The sequence below is a fragment of the Pollicipes pollicipes genome, unplaced genomic scaffold (assembly GCF_011947565.3).
Source record: "Pollicipes pollicipes isolate AB1234 unplaced genomic scaffold, Ppol_2.1 Scaffold_5724;HRSCAF=6776_pilon_pilon_pilon, whole genome shotgun sequence".
NCBI classification, from domain to species: Eukaryota; Metazoa; Arthropoda; class Thecostraca; order Pollicipedomorpha; family Pollicipedidae; genus Pollicipes; species Pollicipes pollicipes.
In genome coordinates, this window is record NW_023596746.1 from 19,356,889 (window position 1) to 19,377,646 (window position 20,758).

General features: G+C 63.7%; 1 protein-coding gene across 1 annotated transcript in view; it reads left to right on the top strand.

Moving 5' to 3' along the window:
- The window catches only part of ci (transcriptional activator cubitus interruptus), a 64,122-nt gene that overhangs the window by 28,763 nt on the left and 14,601 nt on the right, over positions 1–20,758 (top strand). The window contains exons 3-7 of the mRNA XM_037226232.1: positions 2,024–2,178; positions 7,569–7,682; positions 10,616–10,795; positions 13,320–13,564; positions 16,612–16,809. Coding sequence (XP_037082127.1) covers positions 2,024–2,178; positions 7,569–7,682; positions 10,616–10,795; positions 13,320–13,564; positions 16,612–16,809 — 892 coding nt within the window. The remainder of the gene's footprint in view (positions 1–2,023; positions 2,179–7,568; positions 7,683–10,615; positions 10,796–13,319; positions 13,565–16,611; positions 16,810–20,758) is intronic.

Here is a 20,758-nt window from a genome sequence, read left to right on the forward strand (position 1 = left end):
GCGCCACCAGGCCGGCGCCGGATTCGGCGCCGGATGGGCGCCGGATTCGGCGCCCATCTCACGTCTGCCTGCAGGGGCGGCCAATAGCTATATCAGCGGCGCGGTGACGGCCCCGCGCGCTGAGCCGGCCCTATCGTCGGCATCGTGGTGCACGCCCAGTCCTGGCGGCGGGGGCCACCTGCGCCCGCCGCCGCCGCCGCTGCAACCGAACGCCGAGCACGGCCACCGCGGCTGTCACCACCGTCGCTACTGCCGCTCCGCCGCCGCCGCTCCGCCGCCGCGCACCGGAGCAGCGACCACCTGCGGACGTGGTGCTGGTGGAGCTGCTGCACTGCGGCCGGCGGCCAGCCGGGGGTCGGTCTGGCCGCTGCTGTGAGACGGCGCTGGAGAGCTCAGGCGGCGGCTGGCGTGCGCAGCCCACTCCGCCGCGGTCCGGTCTCTCCCCCTGCCCTCCCCCCTCCTCTCCGCCGGCTGCAGGGAGGCGGCGGTGACACGTCAATCGCGTCATCAGGCGAGGCCGACGGCGACGGCGGCCGGACGGCCCGCCGCGGCAGGCCCTGTTTACACGCCTCCCGCCTGCCACGCACACGCACCTCACGCGGCCGCGAAAATAAACACACACGCGCACTGGCCGCGGTGGCTGCTGCTCGCACGGCCGCGCGTGCGTCACGTAAACAGGATCGACTCGGGCGCTGCCTAACCGGCAGCGGCGCGCTGTCGGCAAACACAGCGGTGCGGCGGCGTGCGGCGAGTTGGGGCGGGTGGCGGTGCTCGGCGGCCTACTCGTGACCCGTGTGCCCCGGGGAGACAGCGGCGCCCCTGAGCACTGTGGACCGGCGCCGGCGCCGTCAAACGTTGCGCAGAATGCGCCGCGTCTGGGCCGCGGACCGGTGGCTAGGTCGGAGCGGTCCGTCTCGTCCTCACCCTGGACCGGGGCCGCGCTGTCACCGCCGGCTGACGCGACCGCCCGCCAATACGAACAGAACGGGATCGACGATCTACGATGCTCCGTTGTGAAGCTGTTGGGCGTTCATGTGTGTGTTGAGGAGCCGCTCGGTGGTGACAGGCTCGGCGCTTCTGGGCGGGCAGTGCGGAGCGTGTGATGGCGACCGCCGCGCCGGGCGGTGCGCGCCTTCGCCCTGTCGAATGGCGCCGTCACGTGACGGGCCGTGTTGATGCTGGCGGCGGCGGCCGGCGGCGCCCCGCGTGACCTGCCGCCTGCCATTCCGACGACGCCCGACTGCCATCAAACACAAACAGGCCCGAGAAGCTGTTGTCTGCCCGAGTGCAGCTTCTTTATGGGCCGCGGCCGTGCCAAAGCGGCCTGTTCCAGGAGGCGCGGCAGATTTAGCGGACAGTTGGTCTGGCAGAAACGATACCGCCCAGCTAGTGCATTATCGCAGCCGGGCGGCGGCACGCAGTGGGACTTCATTCTCAGCCACTTTATGCATGTCGTGCACAGATGTTTGTTCATGCGGCCGGTCTGTAGACGGTAGTCGTCTGTCTTTAAGATAGCAACGTTAATAGCTTATGCTTTTTACGGATGAGGTAATCAAAACGTTACGTGTCCTAAGATGCAGCGAGGACGCGCATCATCCATCATCCCGAATAACACCCCTACATCATAGTACATAAACACGCTCGTAACTTCCTGGCACATAGCCGAATTAAGTCAACTCTTAAAGAATGAGGCCAGATGTGTCATCCGTGTCGCGCACGGCCATTTTCAGGCCCTCCGTTTCTGCCAGTGCTGAGTACCAGACAGCCCTGTGTGAACTCGCCCGCCGTGTGTTTGTGGGCGGGGGGGGGGGGGGGGGGAGGTGGGGGGTGGACTACGCTCACCGACGGCTGCGTCGAGCCCTTAGTGACGTCACTCCCGTGCTCTGCCTTCAAGCTCCCGGGCGGCGCAGCTGTGGACCTGTCGCTGCCGTGTTGGTGTGGGTGTGGGTGTGGGTGTGGAGCGCGTTCACCGGCACCGGCGTCGAGCCCCTGAGTGACGCCACTCCCCGTGCTCTGCCGCCAGGCTGCCGGGCGGCGCGGCTGTGGACCTGTCGCTGCTGCAGCGCTCCGTCGACCTGCACGCGGCTGCCTACCGGGCGCAGCAGGCCCAGTACGAGCAGCTCTACCCGTCACCCACCTCGTCACTTCGCGGTCTCTCGCCGGTCGGCTCGACGCGAGGTGAGGCCGGCTGCAGGGCGTGTGCGTGTGCGTGTGTGTGCCTGCGACTGCCTCCATTGGCGTGATATGTCGGCTTTTGCGACTCGCGACCTGGCATGGACGACACCAGCAAGGTACAATAACCCTAAAGGGCTTCTGCGCCACCACGTGTCTCTTATGGTGTCACCAGAACAGTTTTTGTATCACATTCTGTCAGTGCTGCGTCTCTCTCTCTCTCTCTCTCTCTCTCTCTCTCTCTCTCTCTCTCTCTCTCTCTCTCTCTCTCTCTCTCTCTCTCTCTCTCTCTCTCGCTCTCTCTCGCTCCTCTCTCTCTCTCTCTTTCGCTCTCGCTCTCTCTCTCGCTCTCTCTCTCGCTCTCTCTCTCTCGCTCTCTCGCTCTCTCGCTCTCTCTCTCGCTCTCTCTCTCGTTCTCTCCCTCTCTTTCCCTCTCTCCCTCTCTCTCTCTCTCTCAGCTAGCCTTCGCCGCAGTCTGGCGTGTCGTGGTGGGCGACTGGTCCTTCTCAAGCCCGATGTCATACTCGGCTGTTAGTGTTTCCCTAACGCCTGGTCATGGCCGGACCTGTCCTCCTCGGTGACGCGCAGCGGTTACGACGTCAAGGCCGGGAGCAGCTGTCCGTCCACGTACGCAGTATTAAGCCCATCCATTTGTCCTGTATGCAAAGTCGACAACTGTGCATGAGCACGATTAACTGACAGCAGGACCGCGCCGGCCTGGGAACGGCCATGCACAAAGAATCGTTGATCGACCGCATTAATTACTTCGTCTGCATCGCGGTCTTGTCTTGTTGGATCTCGAGTGCCGGCGTGTCGTTCCCAATACAGTCACAGTCAGGTGATGTATCCACCGCGACCACTGACGGCCACCGACCAGTGCCTGGGAAGACTGGGGGCCAATGGAACCTTCAACTTAATGCATGCCACGTCGACATCACGCGGACATCGCTGCCGCGAGGTCCGCTGCCCGGCGGCCAGTGTGACAAAGGATGCATTCCCTGGCATGCGAACGACGGGCCCGGCATTATTCACGGCTATGATAATGCACCGGCGTCTGCGCCGTGTGATCCGATGCTATCGCCTCACGTGCAGGAATAAATGCATCCGCGGCCATTTGAGAAGCAAATCGCTCCATTGGTTCGATGGCGGATGATGGGCGGCGTTCGCGGCCGCGGTGACAGGCCGATGCGATGCGGTCACGACTCGGGCGTCGCGGGTCGTGTGCGGTGGCTCGTCTCGTGCATGACTCCATCGCCGCCCATCCCGTGCGGGCGAGCCGTTAGCCCGGCGACTCCTGATTGCTGCTCGTCGTGTGCGGGAACCGCGTCCCGTTCGTGAGGTCATCCCGTCACGTCCAGCGTCGCTGGTCACGGGCGAGTAAGTTGTCAAGTTCATGGGCGCTCGTCGCGCATGGCGAGCGATCGCGGGACGAGCGCGGGGCGCAAGGCCGCAGGACGCAGGACGAGCACGTCTCGTCACTCCGCCGGCCGAGTTGGGATACAGGGTGACCTGACCGAGGCTGTGCCGCGGCCGGCGGCCCGCTCCTGTCACGAGCCGGCCGGCGGGCGGCTCACTCCTCCCTCACGGGCCGGCCGGCGGGCCGCGCGGCGCCATCGGCTGTGTCCGCTGGGGATCGCCGGTGGCGCGGCGTCCCGAGTGCCCCTGGGGAGCACCGCTGACGGTGTGACGGCCCGCCGGGGCCGGAGAGGCCTGCCGACGGCCCCCCGCGCGGTCCGCGCCGCCGGCCGCTCCTCACGCCGCCATAATTGCCCGTGTTGCCTGTTTGCAGTCGCTTTCTCCGGAGCCGGCCAGGCGGCCGGTCGACAAAGGTCGATTGATTTCGGGCCGTCATGGCGCCGGTGCCGGGGCGGCGTTTTTGCGGCCGGTGCCGAGCGTGGCGTCATCGGGCCCCCGCCGGGCGGCGATGGCGCTCCGATTGCAGCCGATTTGTTCTCGGCGCGGGCGGGCTCAGCTCGGGTTGCGCCGGCCTTAATTGGACCTATTGTGGGGGCCGGCGGCCGGCCCGTCCCGGGCGCTCGGCCCGCCCGACGGCCGCGATAAGGCACCGACCGGCCGCCGGGGGCGTCCCCCGCCGCCGCCGCCGCCGGCCCGCATCGGGGCCGGTGTCGCCGGCCGCGGCCCGCACCTCGCCCGTCGGGACGGAGAGCTCAGCTTCCGCTCACTGGACGGGGAACGGTGAGCGGTGCGTGCTCGGCTCACGCTTGGTGCAGGCGCCACTTGCGTTTTGCAAAACTGGCGAAGTAAATCTGGGATTATGTCTGCTTAGACGTCATTAGCTGGCAAACTTGTTTTGGGGTGCTCTTGCTTTTCGGGAAGCTGTTCTGATTAAAATTGCCCCAGGCCTTCGCATGTTGTCATGTTCCGCTTGGAAAATGAGGTATGAGCCAATGAAAAAATAAAAAATCAGAACTCTGTTGCTTGAGTAGTCGTAACATGTTTCATTACCGTCATCATTTTTGCCTTTCCAAGCCAGTACAGTGTGGCTTTTGTTTACCTAAGCCACACCATTAGGTACGCCTGATTGGGTGGTCGCTCATCACGGTCAGCTGGTCACTGCCGAAGACCGGCCGAGCTCGGTGACAGCAAAACCCGGCCGAATCCGTTGCCAAAAGTTGGATAAACGATGTCAGCGGCGCCGCGCTGACATCTGCCTGTCATCTGGACAAGCTCACGCCGGCGGCTCCGGTGACGCGGAGGCGGAGACCGTCAGCTGGCCGGCAGGGTGACACTGGCACGGCTGGGTGTGTAGCTCCCGCGGTCGGCGGGGTGACACTGGCACGGCTGGGTTTGTGTAGCTTCCCGCGTCGGCGGGTGAACACTGGGCACGGCTGGGTTGTTTAGCTCCACAGGGTCGGGGGGTGACGCTCGGGCCGCTGGGTGTGTCGCCAGGTCTCTGCGCAACCCGCTGAACGTCGTCACTGGCAGACCGCTGTCGGACTGACGTCAGTATTGGGCTGTGAAAGCCGCGACGAATAGCGTGGTGGTATAAGGCTGGTCGCAGTCAAGGATTGCATTGGCAAGTTTTGTACGAAACACGCTCCCCAAAATGTGATGCTCAAAACATTTTAGGGCGGTTGAATCGCTGTGAGAAGCTGCGGGAAAAATGCGTATCGCGCCTGACAGGACACGCGCACACGCACGCAGGTCTGCGCTGTCGGGTTCGTCGCCCACGTGCACGCGTACCGGCCGGCGCCAGCGGCCGGGCGGGGCCTCAGCGGTGGGCGTCACTAGTAGCCCCAGCTGCGAAAGCAGCTCAGCGGCGCTGTTCGGTCCAGGCTCGGCACCGGCGGGGCAGTTACCTCCGCTAACGGCCTGTGCGAGGCGGCCCTAAAAGCGGTCCGATCACGCCGGCCGGGTCGCTGATGGACTCAAAACAGGGGCCGTCCGGCGCGGCCGAGCGACCGGCCGACCGTGGGAAGAACCGGTCGACATGAGGACACGCCATGGCACAAACGACGGCCGCAGACGCTGGCCGCACGTTAGGTGCGGTGTGGCTGCTCCCGTCTGACGGCCGCACAGGTTGGCGACACGTTAGGTGCGGTGTGGCTGCTCATGTCTGACGGCCGCACAGGCTGGCGACGCGCTAGGTGCGGTGTAGCTGCTCATGTCTGACGGCCGCACAGGCTGGCGACACGTTAGATGCGGCGTGGCTGCTCATGTCTGTCGGCCGCACAGGCTGGCCACACGTTCGGTGCGGTGTAGCTGCTCATGTCTGATGACCGCACAGGCTTGCGACACGTTAGGTGTGATGTGGCTGCTCATGTATGACGGCCGCACAGGCTGCCGACACGTTAGGTGCGGTGTAGCTGCTCATGTCTGACGGCCGCACAGGCTGGCCACACATTAGATGCGGTGTGGCTGCTCATGTCTGACGGCCGCACAGGCTGGCGACGCGTTAGGTGCGGTGTGGCTGCTCATGTCTGACGGCCGCACAGGCTGGCCACACGTTAGGTGCGGTGTGGCTGCTCATGTGTGACGGCTGCTCAGGGTGGCGACACGTTAGGTGCGGTGTGGCTGCTCATGTCTGACGGCCGCACTGGCTGGCGACATGTTCGGTGCGGTGTGGCTGCTCATGTCTGACGGCCGCACTGGCTGGCGACACTTTAGGTGTGATGTGGCTGCTCCCATCTGACGGCCGCACAAGCTGGCGACACGTTAGGTGTGATGTGGCTGCTCATGTCTGACGGCCGCACTGGCTGCCGACACGTTAGGTGCGGTGTAGCTGCTCCCGTCTGACGGCCGCTCAGGCTGGCGACACGTTAGGTGCGGTGTGGCTGCTCCCGTCTGACGGCCGCTCAGGCTGGCCACATGTTAGGTGCGGTGTAGCTGCTCACGTTCTGACTCTCCGCGGCAATGTGGGGCAGTTTTAGAAATGAACCTCTATTGATTTGGTGAATCGCAAATTGGCCTGCGGTGTTAAAAACTGCTGGAGCATCGAGTTCGCGTGCAACTTTTTCGATCGCATGGCAGCGGGACCCAATACAAAGAAGTGATCGCAAAGAACTGTATCGCTCTTTCTTTAAAAATCCCCACGAGTTTGATTGCGCCACTGAGTGCGGACCCAAGATGGCATATGCCGCACCTGCCCAAGCCCCTAGTATGGGGCGTTTTATGTGGCGTTGTACTGGCCTGGAGCGTGCTGAAGTGTGGGCAGATCTGTCTGTGACTGTACTGTCTGGGTGTTACCTGTCTGGAGTCGTACTGCCTTCGCCTGTGCCTGCGTGGAGCCGCTTTGTCTGCGCCTGCACCTACCTCTCTGTGCCTGTACTGCCTGGGTATAAGCTGTCTGCATGTGTATCTGTCTGGAACCCTACAGCTAAGGTGTTAGCTGTCTGTAGCCGCTGCGTCTGGCGCTGGTTTGAGCTGTGCTGGCCGCAGCCACGGCTGGATGGTCCCGTGTGTGCTGTGCTGGCCGCGGCCGTGGCTGGCTGGTCCTGCGCGTGCTGCGCTGGCCGCAGCCATGGTTGGCTGGTCCCGTGTGTGCTGTGCTGGTCGCAGCCATGGCTGGCTGGTCCCGTGTGTGCTGTGATGGTCGCAGCCGTGGCTGGCTGGTCTTGTGTGTGCTGTGCTGGTCGCAGCCGTGGCTGGCTGGTCTCATGTGTGCTGTGTTGGACGCCGTTGTCGGCCGCTGGTCTTGTGTGAGCTGTGCTGGTCGCAGCCGTGGCTGGCTGCATGGCTGACCTGGCAGCAGGCCCGCTGTCGGCCGCCGGCCATTGTTTCTGCCGCCGCTGGCTGTGGCGGACGACGCCGGTGCCGTATCATGCGGTCTGGGGTCTGAGGGGGGGGGGGGGAGGGGGAGGTTACCACACGCCGCCCGAGGCCTCGCCGTCATGTCCAGTCGGCTGACCCCTGCGTGCTGTTTGCTTGTGCCGCAGGTCTGAGCACGCACGACTACCTCGCCACAATGTCGGCGCTGGGTCAGAGGTCGCTGACCGAGTACCCAGGCGCCCCCAGCCTGGTCGGCTCCGACTTCTCGCTCAATCTGGACGGTGAGTCGATTGCTCCCCCCGACACCACTAAAGCGCCTGCTGCGGGAGACAGCGCCCCGCGTGACCACGTTGAGAGGCGTGTGCGTGACGGGTAGCGTCACGTCACGTCACGTCGCGTTACGTCACGTCGCATCACATTCGGACAGGATGTCGACATTGCAGGGGTTGTCGCGCCGTGCGCTCGGCCATCTTTGTGCTAATGTTTGGTCGAGACAGCGTTCACCACTTTCGCGACCGACAGGTCTTAACATCCAATAGGCACCTTGCACGGGCTGTGATGCCTGGCGTAGTCACCTCCCGTTCGTGTCCTTCGCGGAGAGCTCCACCTCGCGCGCAACCTGGCTGAGATATTACTGGGCGCTCAGTGGCCATGGGGGCTGATGACACTGACGTCAAACGTGGTACCTGTCAGAGATAGGAATTAGTCTCCGCTTTTATTGGCACCCTTCGCTAAAGCCCGTTGCAGGTCTGATAAACTTTTTTGTTTCCTGGATCAAGTGCATTTTTGCTAACGCTCATGGTCTTTCATGCACGGTCTACATTGTTCCAAGTATGCTTACATTGATCAGACTGCCACTGTTTCTGCCTGTTACAAGAGATCTTGCGATACGAGTGCAACACCGCTGACAACGTTCCGGTCTCTGAAGGCGGATGCCCTCACAACGCGGCTCCCTGGTGGGCCTCTGGGGCTTATGTTTTGCCGCGCCGTTGTCCCGGTATCAGGCCATTTTCGTCCCGTTGGGGCCGAATGGTCGGGTTCGCAGTCGTTGGCCCGCTAAGACATATTGTCTTGTTCACACATGGTGAGGGGCAGCGTCCTCCGGTTTTCCTCTCACGTTCTCCTCGTTTCCGTGTTTGGACGCCGACGTATGCCGGACCGGAGAGGACCATCTGAAAATTGCCGCGATTTAACAGGAATTCAAGCGCATTTTACGAGACGCCAGAATGTGGGTCCACGCTATATAAGGGACGGTCTCCCCTGTGCTTGTTCGCTTTTTTCTGGTAGAGCGTTATCACCATCCCAGCCGGCACTTCCCGGCGAGGAATGCCATTCTGTGATGCATAATTCATTTGTTTGCCCTGCTAGGGACGACACCGACTCCTAGCTGATGGCGATGGCCTGGCAGCGCGCAAGGTTTTGTTTTAATCTAGTGGTTTTGTTGCTTTCTCAGTGGGCCAGGTTTGCGTGAAAAAACACGATGCATTTAGTTTGATGTTGAGCCTATTAGTTTCGGTCTTTGACGATGATCCGACCAGCGTTTAATAACGTGCACCCTGCGTAGCTCCGATCGACTTTGCTCTTATGCTAGCCATTTGAGAAGTTTTGCTGATAGAAATCGGACAGTGGTTCTCTATTGATACCGTGTGATTTCCTCATTTCTTCAGCAAACGTACTTCCTAACACATACTTTAAAAGATCTGGAGAAACTATTACATCTACAGCACTTGTGGGCGCGCTTCTAGGCGGCAACGAAAGAACCTATTAAAATACGGAGATGCGGCACACTGGATTACGTGGTTCATCCATCCCTGGAGAACACGGCTGCTAACCGGACCGTTCGTCCATCCCTGGAGAACACGGTTGCGAACCTGACCGTTGCGCCATCTCAGTGGCGGCTGCACCCGGCCAAATCAGGCTTGTGGTCGTTAACACCAAATGATGTTGTATGAGCTATTGGCAAAGTCGTTCCCACTCCGTCTAAAATGTGAGGTGTGTTGGTGTTCCAAGTCATGGGCGAAGTAAGTTGTTGGGTCGCTGGTGTGATAATTTGGTTGCATTGTCATGTACTGTTAACTGCTGTGAGGCGATTAAATCGTTTGCTTTGTTGTTTATGTAGCCATAACCAGCATCTTTGTCGTCATTGGGAAATGTACTTCGTGCATCATCTCATTTCCCAGCTCCCAGGCTCATGATGGAATAAGAGAGATCCGCTGGGTTATTTCGGGAGTCATTTGGCACAGATGCCTTCACCACCTGTTTCAGCGTTCAGAAGGGAAGACATTAAGCTTGTTTGGGACATTTGAGAGGCCAGTGATTGCAACATCTAGGTCATCCAGCCGCCCGTGTGTTCGTCTCTCTCCCTCCCCTACCCTTCCCTCCCTCGCGAACTCTTTCTTTACAGGTCTCAGCATCTCCCCTTTCCTGGCCGCTGCACCGCGGACCAGAAGTTTACCCGGTCACATGCCCACGCCACTTGCGAGCGTTCAGCGCGCAAAAAGCCGCGCAGTCCGCCGTGGCCTGCGATGCTGTATGATTGAAGAAGACGTATGCCGTTTTTACCGGGTCGTCACAATGGCCGGGCGCGGGCCGCGGCGCCGCCGGTCCCCGGATTAGCGCTGCCAGCTGACCCGCCGGCCGACCCCTGATATGATTTAGGCGGTGCGCTCGGGCGACCGGGCCTAATCCGGCGAGCGGCGGCCGGCGGCGGCTCGGGCGACGCGCGGATGACGGGCGGGGGCGCGCGGACGGAGGCCGGCGCCGCCCGCGCCGCCTCCGCCGCCCGCCGCCGCCGCCGCCGCCGGGAGCTGGGTGGTGTCGGAGCCCACCGGCGCCGGTTCGGCCGGCGGCCGCTAAGTGGAGCCAATCGGTCGGCGTGGGTCGGCTGGCCTCGGTCTGGGAGTGACTGCCGGTGACGTGGTGGCACGGCAGCGGGAGCAGGTTGGGCCGCGGCGCGTCCGCGTCACTTCTCTACCGGTACCCCGAGTTGAATGTCTGCCCGCCGCTCCCCCCCCCCTCTCCCTCCCACCTCCCACCTCCATCCCTACGCCGAACGGATATCCTGTGTCTTATGTTGGAGCCCCGCTGGTGTCCGACATTGTGCGATGGTGCTATGCCGGTGCCATGTGTTGTTTGCCTGCCCCGCGCGACGGCTGGAGGCTGGCGGCACCTGGTCGGGGCTTGATCGTAACTGGGCGTGTCGCGCTGCTCGCAGGGTCACGCCTGTCGCTGAGCCCGCGGCACGGCCGCAAGAGGCCGCTCTCCTCCACGTTCTCCGACTCGTTCGACCTCAGCTCGATGATCCGGTTCTCGCCAAACTCGCTCGTCCCACTGCCCGTGATGAACGGCTCGCGCTGCTCGTCGGCCAGCGGCAGCTACGGACATCTGTCGGCAGGTGGGTCAACTAACGCGCCCGGGCGGAGGGCGGGTGCAAATCACCGGTGTTTTCAACAGAGATAGCGAACGGCCTCGCGGTGATAGGCAGACACGGCATGAAATATGCATCGAGCCGTCGCCGCGCGCGCCGACTGCACCGCGTATGCAGCGGCCGCGCAGCGCGCACAAAGCTGACGGGGCCGGGCCGAACCCGGTGTCGCCGGCAGCCGGCGAGGGCGCGGGGCCGGACCGCCGCCGCCGCCGCCGTCATCCGAACACGACCGCCTCCGAGTGTCGGCCGTCACACCGCTCAGCGGGGTACACGGCGCTAATTCTCTGCACGGCGTCTCAATGCCACGACCGCTGACGGGAGATACGTTGGCGCGGGGAGCGGTCAGTGAGCAGGCGCGGACCCCGCCGGCGAGCCGTGGATGATCGCGCTCGCGGGCGGCGGTCAGAGCGGCGGCCTCGACCGCGCCGGCTCGCCCACCGCTCTGATCGGCCGTGACGTATTCCGAAACGGGCGCTCCTTATTAAACTGTCAGCGCGGCGACGGCCGTATAATTGGAGCGGCGTCGCTGCCTGTTGTGACAGCGGCCGTTACCCGGCGGCCTGGTATCGTCGTCACATCTTGGACGTGCATTCCGGTGCCGCCCGCACCGCACTGGGAGCGACGCGACGCGACCGGCCGGCGCGCGCCGACACGCGGATAAATGGCGCGCCGGAGGACGGCACGTGATCTGTGTCCTGGGACGGGGCGGCGACGGACGGCGGTCACGTGATGTGTGCCCGGGGGCGGATCGGCGACGGACGGCGGTCATGCCGTGATCGGACTCGCGATGGCGGGAGGCCGGACAGAGCCACTGCCGCCGGAGTCCGGAGGAGGCGCGCCCGTCAGCCTCCGACCCGGCCCAGGTCGTGTGACCCGTCCGCCGCGCGGTCGTTGGTGTTGATTTTTCTGTCCGCCTGCCGACCTGGCCACAGGAGCGGTCCAGAACGCGTGACCCGCCGCTCTCGCCTGGGGGCTGGTTGGCGGACTCGCCGACGGTGGCGCCATCAGCGACGGCGGCGGGCGGCCGCACCAGCGACACGGCCATAAATCAGTTACGCGGCTCAGTTGTGTTACGGCGTAATCGGTGCCCATCGCTGGATTACAGGCTGGCCAGTCACCAGCGCGCGGGGACGTCGTGGCCGATCGACTGGCCGATGTCGTGTTCAGCGGTGGAGCGGCGGCCGGAACCGCCGGCGGCGCTCTGCTCGCGCAGCGGCGGCTCGACACCCGCGGCGCTCTGCTCACACTACGGCGGCCCGACACCCGCGGCGTCTGCTCACACTGCGGCGGCTCGACATCCGCGGCGCTCTGCTCGCACTATGGCGGCTCGACACCCGCGGCGCTCTGCTCACACTGCGGCGGTCCGACACCCGCGGCGTCTGCCCACACTACGGCGGCTCGACACCCGCGGCGTCTGCTCACACTGCGGCGGCTCGACATCCGCGGCGCTCTGCTCACACTACGGCGGCTCGACACCGCCAACCGCTTCCCGCGCCGTTTAGATGCGGTGCTGATTGGAAGGCGGCACCTGTGAATTAGATGCACGGGAGGAGATAATTGGCATGCGGGCGAACACCGCTGTCACTTGATGAATGGCTGCAGGACAGAACTGCTCTGGATGTCGCTCTCACTTCGATGCATCGCGTGATGCCAGTTGGCGCGCTGGAGCGGCTTCATGACGGCTAGATTGAGCCGTCATCCGAGACAGGCGGCGCGGATTGGCGGCCGTTGCGTGACGGCGTCTCCGGCTGAGCCGCTGACAACGGGAGCTGGTGCCGACGGCAGCTCGTTTGAGGGCTGGTCACCGGTAGCCCGGGAGCGCACACCACCGCCACTGAGGCATCTGTACATGGAGGGCTTATGATGCAGGGACAGAACGCAGTGCGGACAGCAGAAGGTGTGATGGAGAGTGGGAAGCCTCGGAAGTCGTTCTTTAAAATGTTTGCCAGTTTGAATCAGGGTGCATCCGGCACACACCTGTTTTGGATCGGTTCCATCGGGGCATGGCGCCGCAGCTCTGTCGGGTTTGTGCCGGGCCTGTTGTGGCACACATCTGCATCTCTGGGCCTCGGGCCGTTTGGCCGCGTGTGTTTGACCCTGCTGCAAGGTCAGCCGGGCTCTTGTGACCGCGGTCGGGGCCGGGGGGACGGCGGGCTGTTACATTATACCCGAAAGCAAGCTACATAGCGTGTTCGTGTGAACCGATGTGCCATTCTAATAGACACGTGCGGAACATGTGCCATTCTCAAAGTACCGCACGCGGACGAAACTAGTCATGAGCTATGACGTCATGATGAGCTATGACGTCATCCAAGTCATGATCTTTCGGAGCAGTGCATTGATCGATGCGCTGTGCTCGACCTTGACTAGCGATCACGTCATCTAACGTATGACACCATGCATCTGAACCCCAGACCGAGGTTCACGCCACCGACGTCAGGCCCCTGAGCGCGCCCGCCCCACTCACCGTAATCCCCTGCTGCGCCCCCAGGCACGGCGGGCGCCATCAGCCCGGCGCTGGGCATGCACCCGGGCATGCCGCCGGCCCACCTGCAGCAGCTGCAGGCGCACCTGATGTCGCGAGGCTCGCCGTACCTGGCCGCTCAGGCGCACTCGGCCTCACTGCTGCCGGCGGCGGCGGCGGCGGCGGCGGCAGCGGCGGCGGCCGCGGCGCATGGCCAGCACCCCCTGTTCGGCATGCCGCCCTACACGGGCCTCACGCTCGACAGGAAGGAGGTAGGTGGCCGACGGTGGACTGCGAGCGCCGGTGATTGCTGGCGGCTGCTCCCGTTCGGGCGGCGGACTTTCCGGTGTTTGCATCCCACAGCGGCCTGTCTGCGATGGGTAGGACTTGTCAGACAGTGATGGTGTCGGAGCGGCCGTGACGTCGGCTGGCTGACCGGTGCCGATATGGGCTCGCATTACGAGCGGCGCTCTGATCTGCCGCCTCCCAGCGTTGTGTAATCGGCGGCCGGGCGGGCCCTGATCGGGGCCTGGATCAGGCCCGCGGCGCCAGCCGACCTCGCCGTCTCGCTGCGCCCGGCCAGCCCCGCCTCGGCCGGCGAGCAGCGGCCGCCGCCGCGGAGGCGTGAGATGCGGGCAGGCCGGACGACCGCGCGCACCGGCCGCTGACGAAACACGGTCCGGCCAGGCGCGGGCCTGGTGGCTGAGCTGTTCCAGATTCATGCTCGGCTCTGGACGGCTGCGAAGCTGAGTTTTGGGGTCAGAAGGAGGTGGGGTGGGGATCGAGACGATCGTCTGCGTTGGCGTCCAATCAGGTGTCTGGCAACCGAGCGATCTCTATACCCGACTTAGAGGAAACCGCGCGCCTGGTCGTGCCCATGCAGACGGCTGGTCATTATTGTCGCCCGACGAGGTTTTGAAGGGGACGTGGATTAATATCAACTCAAGCATTTTCCGTTTTGTTAGCCTAGCGCGTAAGTCATTACCGTCAAACACACTTGTCAGCAAGCGACATCTCCTGGCGTAGCTCGTCATCCTGGCGTAGCTCGTCCCAGCCGGGTCATTTTTCACCCCGGCTGATACGAAATCAGCACCACGAAATGAGCTGGCTGGCTGGCGGGCGGCGGCCTACCCTCGGGCCGCCGCAGCCAGGGCGGCCTGGCTAAATCTGTCACCTGCCGCGCCCGCCCTGCGGTGCGTCTCCTTCTGCGGTGCCCCGCCCGGCCTTGGCCGTGTATCCGCCCTTGCGGCCGGCCGCGCCACGCCAGTGACACATCCGCGCCTCTCATTGACTATTCATACACTGTTTACGCGAGTCGCGCACCATCGATCACCATCACTCGCGGATTTCGTAAATATTTCTGGCTAATTAATCTGTAACTGGGGCCGGGGGGCGCCGCCGCCGCCGCCGCCGGCGCGTCCGGTCGGCGCGTCGGCGCGTCGGCGCGGCGCGCGCCCGTCACCGGCGCGTTTAGAACCGCCCGGGGTGTGGCCGGCCGCCGGGGGCGTACCGTCCGACACGCCAATTACCGGCGTCGACGCGGCCGGCGCGGCGGTGCGCTCAGTATGCGGCGGCACGGCCGGCCTGCCGATCGGGCCGGCGGCGGCGGCGGCGCTGGCGCGGGCAGGCTGAGGCGTCGGCACCTGCGGCTGATGACCGGGACGCCAGCGGGAATAACCCGGGCTGCCTGACGGCTGGCCGGGAGATCCCTGCGCTGTGTGGGTTTGTTCTGGGTGGAAGCGGAGTAAACTAGATGGCACCCCTCTCGTCGAGTGGTATGCGACATTTCCCACCCGCCGATTGGGCTGGGCGTAATGGGTACCGACTACCGGTCCCTCCCGCCAGCTATAGTCGGACTGGCCAGCCCCAAACCCGCTTACGTAGTTGGAGCGTCTTTCCATTAAAAAAGCGTTAGTAGGTAGCTGTACAGGCCTGTCATTAATCGGGCGTTCTGTTAAGCCGCTTACACTGCCGGACTGACATGTAGTGCCCGTCTGACAGAAAACAGCGCAAATGCATTGCAAATTACGACCATCCCTGAAACGACCCGCTCAGCTATCTCAGTGAGCCTTGTCGTTTGTTTATACGTACATCTGCACCTTTCCATGACGGCGTCCTCTTTAGGCCACGTCCTCTTTACGTCCTCTTGACGGTCAGCTGTCGTCATCTGGGCCGATTAGGCGGTCTGTTGACGCCGCCAGCAGTGGCAGCGCAGCCGACGCCGCCGGGACATGTTTGCGATAAACACGGGTCACGCCGGGCGGCCGGGCAAGCGGGGCGGCGCGAGCGCGCCTCTGCAGCGCGCCCAGGCCGGCGGGACCCGCCCGCGGCAGGGGGCCGTCATGGGTGCCGACGCCGCAGAGCTGGACCATGTCCTGTGTATGTGGGCGGATATCGCCGAAGATTAACCGGTGCAACCGGGCTTGCATGCCGCGTGGTGTCGTGGCGACGACCGTCAACCCCGGATCGAATTTCTGAATAACGGGAGACGTTGATCGCGTGATGACGCGCCTCGCTCTTCGCTTCGGGGGTATGTTACGCCTCGTGGCGTTTGTCGTGCGGAGCGGCACAGCCGCGGGTGCCATTTGACATCAGTGGTCGGCGTGTTAAATCAAACCAAAGTCATCGTCGAATCAAATAAGGGCCATGGAATGATGAGCAAACCTACTAGTCAACTGGCTTGGACAGTAAACTGCAGACGGTTGATGTGGACCAGAAAGAACACGCCAGATATGGGCATCGATCGAGCATTGCACTGACCATGCGGACCCCCGACTCTGTCCTGACATGAGCGGCTCAATGTGTCTCCCCCCTGTCTGAGCGACCTCCGTCGCTCTCCCGACAGAAGCGGTTCAATGTGCCTCCCCCTGTCTGAGTGACCTCCGTCGTTCTCCCGACAGAAGCGGCTCAATGTGCCTCCCCCCCCTGTCTGAGCGACCTCCGTCGCTCTCCCGACAGAAGTTGCTCAATGTGTCTCCCCTCTGTCTTAGTGACCTCCGTCGCTCTCCCGACAGAAGCGACTCAATGTGCCTCCCCCTGTCTGAGTGACCTCCGTCGCTCTCCCGACGGAAACGCCTCAATGTGTTTCCCCCACTGTCTGAGTGACCTCGCTGACTCCGTCTCTGTCTCCCGCCGACAGGAACGGCCCAGTGTGTCTCCCCCACTGTCTGAGTGACCTCGCTGACTCCGTCGCTGTCTCCCTCCGACAGGAGCGGCCCAGTGTGTCTCCCCCACTGACAGTGACTCCCGGCCAAAGCCGCCCGGGACGTCTCCCCACGGACGGCACGCGCTGACCCCGCCTCTGTCTCGCCTTCGCCAGGAGCAGCCCAAGGTGTCTCCGGACACGTCGACGCAGGAGGGCGCGTCCCGCGGCGTGACGGTGAAGCGGGAGGTGAGCTCGACCAGCGGCGCCACGCCGGAGCGGACCGACGACGAGCCGCCCGAGGACTTCATCGTCACACACTGCGACTGGGAGGACTGCGGACGCGACTACGACCTGCAGGCCGACCTCGTCAAGGTGAGGACAACAGGGACCTGCTGGCCCATCTCGTCAAGGTGAGGACAACAGCGTCCTGCTGGCCGACCTTGTCAAGGTTAGAACACCAGCGTCCTGCTGGTCGACCTGGTCAGGGTGAGGACACCAGCGTCCTGCTGGCCGACCTCGTCAAGGTGAGGACAACAGCGACCTGCTGGCCGACCTTGTCAAGATGAGGACAACAGCGACCTGATGGCCGACCTTGTCAAGGTGAGGACAACAGCGTCCTGCTGGCCGACCTGGTCAAGGTGAGGACGACAGCGATCTGCTGGCCGACCTCGTCGAGGTGAGGACAACAGCGACCTGCTGGCCGACCTTGTCAAGGTGAGGACAACAGGGACCTGTGGGCCGACCTTGTCCAGGTGAGATCTGCCAACCGCTTGAGAGGCGGATGTGGTACAGGCGGATATTCCTGGGGTTGGAACGCGGCGAATGCGTGACGGGGCGGAAATCGTGGGGGAGATCGTGGCGGAGATCGCGGCGCCCTAACAATAACGGAGACCCCGAAAACCCTCCACTCTCGCTATATGGACTCAAATCCCACAATAGCCTGGCCAGTCGGGAGCGAGGGGTTGAAGCCACTGGGAGCAGGGACGTCGCCGGGATGAAACGCCCGGGATGGCAAGTCGTTGCTCAAGTGGTGGAAACCGCTAGGTTGGGAAGCTGAATTGTGGACAAGGTAGGATCGTCGCTGGCGCCAAGGGACATCGCGGGTTTAAGAGGAATAGTATCTGCCCCTCCCCCCTAGCTACGTTTCTGGGCCCGGGAGCTTTGCGTGCGAGGGCGGACGACCAATGAGCGAGCTCATACCACCGCATCCGACGATGCTCCTCAAGATGGCGGCTCCACTTCCGATCTTGACCGCACCATTTGGTTGGGACGCCGTCTCCCGGGTCGCCAGCCGCCTCAGCGCTGCGGGACGGCCCTCCTGCCGGCGGTCGGACTGGCGAGGGCGCAGGCGGGGTGCAGAGCACGGCCGATAACGCCACTCAGGTGGCACCCGAGCCGCGCGCCTGCCGGCCAGATGCCTATCGCGAAATCCTTTAAGTGCCTTGTCCCGCGTCGCCGAGAGCTATTCCGGTTTCGTATTCAGGTGCGCGGCTAATCAACGACTGCCGGGCCCGAGCGGCTATGAATGGCCGGCGGCGTGGGCGCGCGGGAGCCGCGCGACGCCTCACACCCTGCTCCGACATGGAGAAGCACTTGCCGAGAGTGTATCCAGGAGGCCAGTGCCAGGCTGCCTGCTGCTGAGCTGCGGGCCCAGCTGAGCTGCGGGCTGCAGGCCCTCCGGTGCAAGGGTGGCCGGTAGCGGTCGAGCAGCGGCCGTTCCGGACGGCGGCCATGTTTCCCCCGCCGCGCCGGAGCGATGTGTATCGGGCGCCGCCCGCGCCGCGCCGCGATTGTCGAGCCGCCCGCCGCGAACGCCGCGGTGCGGGCCGTCCTCCAGTTCGGCGCGGCTCCGTCTTCCGGGCGCACGTGGCGGCGGCTCTGGCTTCGGCTGCGGGTCCGGCGCCACCCGATCTGATCCGATCCGATCCGATCCGATCCGAGATCCGATCCGGTTTGATCCAATGTCGGCGCCGACTACGGCCGCGGACCGGCGGCGGCTTGCGGCCGGTCATCCGTCACTGTCCACTTGCTGGACCGCCGAGCCGGCCGGCTGGCCGCGGTGGCATGCAGCGCACCCGGCAGCGGCGGCCGCGGCCGACCGTCCGCCGCCACCGGCCCTGCACGTCGCGGGGAGGACGCTGACGTCGCCCGAGTGTCGGCGCGACCGACTCTGCCGCCTGGTGCCGCTACGACCGCCCCGGAGCGACGGCACAGCCGCCAACGCCGCCACCGCCCTCTGCGTGTCGGCGCGGACCAACCACGGCCGCGACCGCCGCCGGACGGGTGTCAGCACGCCATCCAGCGCCGCCGAACGGGTGTCGGCGCGGCCGCCGCCGCCGCCGCGTTTTGTCATTTTGAAAGTTTTGATCACAACAATCGGGCCGCCGGCCGGTAAAAAGGCGACCGACCGGACCGTGCTTGCGATCCCATCATCGGGGTCGCTCCGACGCGGCCGCCCAAAAACGGCCGCGCGCCGGCCGCGGCGCCCGCAAAAACAATCACGCCCTGCGAATAATGATTTGCGTTTGTAAATGGGGTGACGGCGGGGTGCCGCGCGCCCTGCCCGGCCGCCGGCCCATCTACAGCTCCATTACTGTGAGCCGCGCGAGGGCCCGGTCGCCGATTTTCACGGGTGGTTAGGATGGCCGACGGCTCTGCAGCCGGCACGCTCCGTGGGCCTGCCGTCCACCGCGGCCGTTGTGCGCTGTGGCTACTGAGGTTCGCCCCGCGCGGCGTTTCGACCCGGCGCTTCACTACGGTGTTGTTGGATTTCCGTCTTTCGGACGTGCGCTCGCTGTATTTGGTTACTCCGTGCCGAGATAGGAATGCACGGCCAGTTTGAGGCGCGCGACTGGCGCTGGCTACTGTGCATGTGCCTTGCCGCGCTGAGGCGTTCGATTCGTATGCGTCCCGGGCCACACAACAGGAAGAGCCTTGAGGCTCGTCCGTGAGTGGGGTGCTGCGTGCATGGGGGCTGATTTGCGCGCCAGACAGGTGCAGATCATTTTTAGATAGGCGGCGCACCGTTCCAACAGACGGGTTCGATCCAACTTGGTATGTTCTGTCACGCTGTCATTGAGGATAAAGAAAAGTTCGCGCTGTATTTGGCCGCCGAAAATTGTTGGCAAAATGTAAAATGTTGACATTCGTTCCACTTTCGACCTGGCATGCCTCCATCTCACGATTTGAACTTCACGCTGACAGCAGCGCCATCTTATTAATGGTTTCCGTTTCCGTTTAAGATATCACATCCGTCTTCTCTCAGACGGCACGCTATTGCCAAATTTGGTAACGACACGTCACTTCGTCTTTTACATGTGACGCCACCGTCACATTTAAAACATTACGTCCCTATCACATCTCAAGCGGCATATCACCGTTTATATCAAGACTATTGTCACGTTTAAAACGCTCCATCACCGTCACATTTCAAACGTCACGCCAGCATCTCATATTGAACGTTACGCCACCGTCTCATTTCAAACGTAACCCTCGCTTTGCATTTCCAACGTCACGCCACCGTCACATTCTGGAGGTGGGGCCCGGCTGGTGTGGCCGATGCGCCGCACCACCGGCGTGCGCCGCAGGGCGTGCGGTGCGTGCCGGCGTGACGGGCCGTGCAGCGGCTCGCTCGGTGCGCGGCTGTCAGGCAGGTCCCGCCTGCCTGCCCCCGCCGGGCCGGCCTCATCAGATACGGCTCCAGTGCAGGCCCACGCACACCCGGCCCGCCGCCGGCCGCCGAATCCAGACGCCGGAGCGGCGGAGGGGGGGGAGGGGGGGGGGGGCGTTACGCTCCAGACCCTGGGTCCGCGCGGTATGAGCTGTGACTGCGCATGATGTGGTCACTGAAACGTCGTTATGGTGATACCCGGGATCAACGGTGCAGTTTACTATTTGATTGAGGGTCTCAGCTCCCTTCCACGGCTTTGAGAGGAAAAGTGGGTCAAATTCTAGTAGGAACCCATTTCTGTTTATTCTCGATGGGGCGGAGAAGGTTCGGCTATTTCCCCTGCCTATTCCCCAGCTTTTTTTTGCGAAACTGCGTCGCTGCTACGGGTCTAGCTCATGGCTGGCGACTGTCGGAGCTGCCGGCTCTGGCGACTGTCGGAGCTGTCTGGTTTGTGTGTCTCCTCTCACCCCCGCAGCAAATAATTTCGATAGCGTGCACACTGACGTGACCAAATAGACTGATGTGTGTGTGTGTGCGTGCGTACGTGCGTACGTGCGTGCGTGCGTGCGTGCGTGCGTGCGTGCGTGCGCGTGTGCGTTTACGTGTGCGTGTGCGTGTGCGTTTGAACCAATGCGTCGCACTGCCAGAGGA